At 49.5% G+C, this 6,699-nt stretch overlaps 1 protein-coding gene across 1 annotated transcript; it reads right to left on the reverse strand.

Moving 5' to 3' along the window:
- Window positions 1-1,231: 1,231 nt before the first annotated feature.
- On the reverse strand, window positions 1,232-6,250 carry UCHL1 (ubiquitin C-terminal hydrolase L1). Its single transcript, XM_054163789.1, has 9 exons — window positions 6,105-6,250; window positions 5,977-5,988; window positions 5,479-5,607; window positions 4,244-4,394; window positions 2,894-2,979; window positions 2,772-2,819; window positions 2,312-2,381; window positions 1,933-1,991; window positions 1,232-1,653 (listed from the first exon to the last, which is right to left on the reverse strand). Exons 1-9 carry the CDS (start codon window positions 6,135-6,137, stop codon window positions 1,567-1,569), a joined length of 675 nt encoding a protein of 224 aa, XP_054019764.1. The 5' UTR covers window positions 6,138-6,250; the 3' UTR covers window positions 1,232-1,566.
- Between the last annotated feature and the right edge of the window lie 449 nt (window positions 6,251-6,699).

The following is a 6,699-nucleotide window of genomic DNA, read 5'->3' on the forward strand; positions in this document are numbered from 1 at the left end:
AAGCAGCCTGAGCTGCAGGCATGGCTCCGAGCCTGCGCCAGAGCAGGAGGCTGCAGTGGAGATGCCCCAGGAGGTCTCTCTCCACCCTGTGACAACATTCGCTAACAGGCAGAGCAAGATGCTGTTGTGACAGATGTAGCTTTCACCACGCTGCTACCAGAAAGCATGAGACTGATGCTCAGAACTGACATACTCTGAGCTTTAGCTAGTACTCAGAATTTGAATTAAAGATGTGTTACAATCCCCTGCTAGACTCACCCCTCAGGTAATTGAGCAGTAACAAACCTCAGGACCAAACACCTTCAGACCAGGTATGGCTTCAATTAAAGCTTGTATTTTGAATTACTCTTCACAAAGAGCCTGGAAGCCTGCAACTGTTTGCAGCACACAGCCATCACCTAAGACAGGTGGCACCACACAACATGGCTGGCAGGCAGAGTGAGACAATGACCAAGAAAGGTCCAAGTTTAAGGCTGTTCAGTTCCTTCTCACAGCTTCCTCTGAGGTGGCAGCAAGGAGCTGCAGGTTAACAGGAGCTATACTCAGGCAAGAAGAGTTTCCACAGGTCACATCTGAGGCTAAAGAATATGTAATGTATTAAGTAGCTTTCTTCCCCTTGAACCTCAAAACGTATCCTGCTACTAAAAAATGCAGGTAGTGGAGGTGTCTCCGCTTTTACATAATTCCAGGAGGGCCTTGCAGGGGCCTCTTTCAGGACCTTCCTAACACAATCACAGATCAATAAAGGTACAGTGGCTAGCCAAAGACCACATTCGCCATTACCCAGCAGATTTGTTTCAGCTAGGGGTAGGAAGAAGCCTGCTCTAATCCCCTCTCCTGTAAGGAGACACTAGAAAGCAGTTGAGGTAGGTATCCTGTTGCTTGGAGTATGAACACAAATCATTTTCTGCTCTGAAGCAGACACTACCTTGACATGTGAATGTTTATCACACCTTAGCCTTCTACCCAAATGTGTGCAGGGTGACAAATTGCAGCCAACAGTTTCAGACTGGGCATGAGGAAAAGCTTTACCAGAAGGGCAGTACAGCACTGGACCAAGTTGTGCAGGCAGAGGTGTAGCTCTCCATCCTTGGAGGCCCTCAGAACAGTAGAATCCTGCTGACATCGTTAACTTTGTGCAGGGAGCTTTGAGGGTCCTTTGACAACAGGCTCTAGGAAGATGCCACGCAACTCATTTTGGAGAAAGGTACAGTGATCACTTGAGTCCATTTAGTCTTCCAGCAGAAGTTTATTCTCATTAAGGACAAGGAAATATCAACCAACAGCTCAATTAACATGACAGATTAAAGAAGCCCTGTTAAGTATTTCCTACTTAACATGTGAAAAAAGTCTAAAGACCTCTGATGTGTCCAAACTGTTCACATTAAAACTTGAGCTCATCATTTAGCACAAGCTCAGCTGATGTTGCTCCTGTGTACAGCAAAAGGTGGAAACAATTTAAGTTACCAGAACAGCTGTGTTTAACAAAGTACTGAAGCACTGGAGTTTAAACTGCATTTACTGGTGTGCTATTAGACTGCTTTCCTTGCATCAATTCAGAGTGTCTCAGGCAGACTTGCAAAAAGCCACAGCAGAAAAACGAACTTCTCCTTTCTCACGTTCTGTAAATTGTCTGCAGATCTTAGCAGAATCCTTCAAAGAAAACAAACTCTTTAGACCATCAGAACAAACTTGCTGTAGAGACCAAGTCTTTGCAACTTCTCCCTGGGTCTTACCAACAATGAGACCAGGTCTGGTAACACCCACAGCTAAATACACTGAACAGGTATCCAGCTCTGTGACTATCTTGTTACCATGGTAAGCACCAACTTGACCAGCAGGTAGAACAGCCACCACACACTGAGTGCATGCCTCACAACCCTTTTCTAAACCCTGGTTTTGGGGAAACCAGCAGCAATGGAGAGGTCTTACCTTCAATAGCAAATCATCAGAGCTTGTGCCATGGTTTACAGGAAAAGGCATACGCCCATCTGTGGAAGAAAGTCCCATTACTCAGTGTGGGCCTAAGAAACAGCTACACACATGAAGATACTTGGGAAGTCAGAGGCTAAGTACAGTCCTTCTCACTGAAGCTATGTATGGACACAGTCCTCTCAGCCTTCAAGAGACAACATGCTTTACAAGAGGGCCTAGGCCTTCAGTGCAACCCACCTTCAGTTAAAGTCTTCCAAAGGTACACATTAGGCTACTGGCCTCAGCAAGCAGGTTAACCAGCACCAAGTATCTAACCTAAGCCCCCAGTGCTGCTGTGCATAGGCCCAGTCCAACTACAGAGTTCTCAGAACCTTACCCAATTCATACAGGTGTCCATCCACATTGACAAACAGGATGAAGTGGAAGTTCACACTGTTGTCATCAACCTTAGGAGAGAACATTAGATCTGTTAGATTTTTAAAAACCTACTGGAAATTCTACTTGTGACTATAGGACAGATGTCAAAGCCACACAGGACTAACAAACTGAAGTTCAGCTGAAGAGGTCTCCTCAAGACCTCTTCAAGCTCAACCACCAGAAATCCTGATGTAGAATAACATTTTCAGAATGGATCCAAACTGATGTTGGAGGAATGAACCCTGCAGAAGCATTCACCTATGAGTCATGCACTTCTCTTCCCTCATGAGCTATAGCAGCCATCTGCCAGACAAGACTACATCACTATACTTCCATTAACCTCTACTCCGAAGATGTCACAGAATGGTTTGGATTGGAAGGGCCCTCCAAAGGTCACGTGTCACACATTTGTGTCTTACCCGACATTGTCCTTCCTGTGCAACCGAATTGTGGACATCTTGTATAGCCTTAAAGAGAAAGCAGACAGGTTACTACAGCCTTAAGTGCCAATAGCTCTCAGCAGTTTGTGTAGCTCATGTACCTTGTTATTTGCAAAATGCTTAGCTCTCTCTTCAGGAGACAGGTCAGCTGTTTCATCAAGAAACTTCTTCAGGGCAGACCCCTCATCTGCACAAGATGATCAAAGATTTTGTTCATTCAGTACAGGTGAAGCATTAGTCACAGTTCAGATGCAGCCCCACAGTAATCAATGCTTGTTGCACTAACTAGGGGTCACTGCATTCAGCCTGGAACCATCTCAAGCATGAATTTATTGTAACTATCACTTGAAGAAAGCTGTTTATCCAGAAGCTATTAACAATCTACATAAACAGCCTGAGTTCAAATGCTTCAGGGTACTCTGGATGCTTGGCTTGGAACTCATGTTCAAATGAGGTTTGCTTTTCTAATTTCCCCCCTTGCAGATTTGGCAAGTCCTGTTCTGAAGAAATTCAATAGTGCCACCTTAAGTACCAGCTAACAGAACAGGGGCAGATAAAATCCAGTTGTCTCACTGCCTTGACATGAACTCACTTGCTCACCACAGGCTTCCTTTGGTTTTCCAGAACATACATTAGTAGTGCAAAGCTCTCTGATGTGCTGCACTCATTTCACTCATTGAGTGTACTGCTTCAGAGAATCCTTTCAAAAGCAAAGCTGCTCTCATTTATATGCTCTTCTGTATATGCTTTCCTTTGGTTGGTGTGGGATTCTTCCTTCTACAAAGGGTTCAAGTTATCTTGAAACAATGAAACTAAGTTATATTTTGCGGATCTCCAGTCCTTGAATAACAAAGTGTCCCCCATGCCCAACAACACCCTTTAACAAAAGCTCTACTTAGTTCCTAGAAGTTTCTGGCCATCAGTTCCCTCAGCCAGTTTTATACCCTTTTCTATAGGAAAAGGGCCATCTGCAGGCAAGGTCTACTTACAGGCACTTATCCTGGGCTATTTTCTGAGCAAAACCAAAACATGTTTTAGGCTGACTTACAGGCTACTCTGAGCAAGTCTGTTTATAGGGGACATAAGTGGCATGAAGAATTTTCTCTCTTCAGTTCACATCACATCAGTGTCCATAGCTACTGCTGAATGTACTACTTAGACTTTGGCCCCTCCTACTATGTGCCCTCTTCCTCTTGTATTGCTCAGCAAGATACCTCTGCATCTACCAGACTGGAATCAAAATACATTGTTTCTGTGATTGAGGCAGTAGGTAAGATCTACTCCTTGACCTTTGCCAAGAGCTGAAAGGCTCACTTACCAACTGAGGCAGTACATCATGCCTTATTTTGGCTTGCATGAAAGCCCCTGGTGCCTCCAATAGCCCATACCCACTCAATCTTCCTGTCATAAAAAAAATTGACATTCAGACACTTTAGAACATTCATACTCACCAAGCTTCAGTTTGTCTTTATTATTAGCAACAGCATGTATCAGACCAATAGTCCCACAGGAGTTACTGACTGTCTGCTTCAGGAAATACACCTTAGAACTGATTTCTTGGTCCTTTATTTTCTCAGTCTGTTGTTTCCTGAAGTTCTCATGCTGTGAACATGTTAACTGTTTTCAGCATTTCATCACAGTGATATCTTTATTGAGCAAACTATTAGACAAAAGGAGCTGTGCAGGAGAATCAACACCAAGACTGGACAAAAATTCACCTAGAAACTCATCCTTCTGGAACAGGCCCAATAAAGCATCGTATGTCTACACTGGATGCAGGCCAAGTCTTAATGCACTACCTGCATGACTCAGTTATATTCAAAGGCATCATTCTTGGCCTCTCCATCTGTTCCATACACTGGAAATAGCTTGGGGTGGGAAATCATATAATGGAGAGCCTCTTTTGTATTCTCCCTCAATTGTTTCGGTCCATTTAATGACACTACTCAGCACCTCTCTACAATAGGTTTCCTTTGTACCTTTAGGTTACTCCATAAACCCCTCCTCATCAGAACAATGTACAGACAAGGGTAAACCCACCCCTATTGAAAGGCTATAATCCTTCCTTTAAAGAACCTGTTAAATAGACTGTTTCAAAGTCTATCTCCTCATCTACTTCCTCAGCATCAATGGGACTAAATGCATTACGTATTTAGGCCTTTACAGACAATGATTCAGCATGGTAACATAACTGCTGCTCTGCGCACTCCAGACTGCTGATGTGTTTTCCTCAGCCTAATATAAAGCAAACTGCAAGAGGAGAATTGGAATTGCTGCCTTGTTTCATCCCTGCTTTCATTTTAGTTTAAACTATTTGGAGGCTTAAAGCCAAACAAGCAGCATGTGCTGTCTACGGGCCACTTACCCACCAGTGCAAGCAAAGCCCTCTCCCAACCAACTGATGCTTGGAGAGATGCCACAGGCACACTCCTGGCAGCAACCAGCCCTACCTGCTGCCAGCCAGCGAGTACAGGCGTTGCTGCTGACAACACCCTATTTTTCACTCCAGGGGCACTTGGGCCAGCCACAGCCTAGCCCAGGCAACAGCAGAACCCCACACAGGGTGAGCTACTACCCATAGTACCAGGGCTGCTACAGACTCACTGCCTCTGCCCAGCCCCTCTCCAGTTGTTGCCTCCAAGGGGCACAACAACTGTCTCCTGTGCGCATCCATACCTACACCTACCTGCTCCGTGAGAGGGAAGAGCAGGAGCAGTGCGCAGGCCGGGGTGGGGACGGCACTGAGCGCATCCTCCTCGAAGCCCAGCACATCCACGAAGCGCCAGCCGGGACCCACGCCCAGGCGGGACAGCACCTGTACGGGGCACAGCGAACGGGTGGCGGGGCCGTGCTATCCCTATCCCCCTCCCCGTCCTCGTCCCCTCGCCGACCCTGTCGGCGGGGCCCGGCCGCGCTCCCCGCCGCACCCCAGTGACACAGCACAACGCACGGCACCGCGGCGCCATCTCCCGGCCGCCACCGCCGTCGCCACCCGCCCGAGGGGACACCTCGGGGGAGGGCGCGGCCTCTACGGCGCTCCGCAGGTGCGGCCGCGCCCTGCACAGTGGTACCGCTCCGCTCCTCTCCATCCGGCGCTGCCCCGGAGGGGCCGGGATGCTGCGAGGGATGGAGCGAGAACGGGCGGCGCCCACCCACCCGCGGCAGTCCTGCGGCGGAGACTCACTTTATTCAGCATCTGGAAAACAAAGCGGGGAAAGAGGGGTGAGTGTGCCGGGGAGAGACGGTGCCCCGCCACTCGGTCCCAGCCCCATCCCGCGGCCCCCAGCCCCATCTCTGTGGCCCCTCACCCACCTCGGGGTTGATCTCCATAGGCTGCCAGGCCATGGCTGCAGGACGGTGAGGAGTCGAGAAGAAGGCAAGCTGTGCCCCAGGCACGACGATGTCCCTCGCAAGCCGTACTAGCTGCGCGACCCCCACTGCCGTCGACGCTGCAACGCGGAGCCGCCCACCTGGCTTTTATATAGGGGCGGGCTGGCCCACTCCGCGCCGCGACGGGGGGAGAGGGAGGAGCAGGGCACGACCAAAGCGCGGGGGCCGCGCAGGTGCCAGCCCCGGGCGAGCGGTTCGTTGGATGGTTACGCGGCAGAGCGAAAGGCCCGCGGAGGCGGGAGGGTGGTCGGTGCTGGGGAGTCGCGGTCTTGGGGGAGAGCTAAGCTGGAGCTGTGAGGGGGCCGGGGGCACTGCCTGCCCCCCCCGAGTCCCCCCTCTTCCGGGGGAGCGGGGCGCGATTGGCGGCAGGAGACCCCCCAGCCAACTTTACGTCGATGTGGAGAAAGTACTAGAAGTGGCGGGGCCGAGGTGGTGGCCGCGGCCTCCTGCCCTGCCCTTCCTGGTCCTGGTCTGCCCTGCTTTGCCCTAGGGACTCTGCCCAGACCTCTTGTGCTTT

The sequence above is a fragment of the Dryobates pubescens genome, chromosome 1, assembly GCF_014839835.1.
Source record: "Dryobates pubescens isolate bDryPub1 chromosome 1, bDryPub1.pri, whole genome shotgun sequence".
In the NCBI taxonomy this organism is placed as follows: Eukaryota; Metazoa; Chordata; class Aves; order Piciformes; family Picidae; genus Dryobates; species Dryobates pubescens.

Excerpts from the sequence above, each read along its gene's own strand:
- UCHL1 (XM_054163789.1), bottom strand. The coding sequence starts at position 6,137 with ATGGCCTGGCAGCCTATGGAGATCAACCCCGAG. Across the intron at positions 1,992-2,311 it reads TGGACACCTGTATGAATTGG|ATGGGCGTATGCCTTTTCCT; the intron begins GTAAGGTTCTGA and ends TTTCTTCCACAG. Across the intron at positions 1,654-1,932 it reads CTGATGATTTGCTATTGAAG|GATTCTGCTAAGATCTGCAG; the intron begins GTAAGACCTCTC and ends TTTTCTTTGAAG.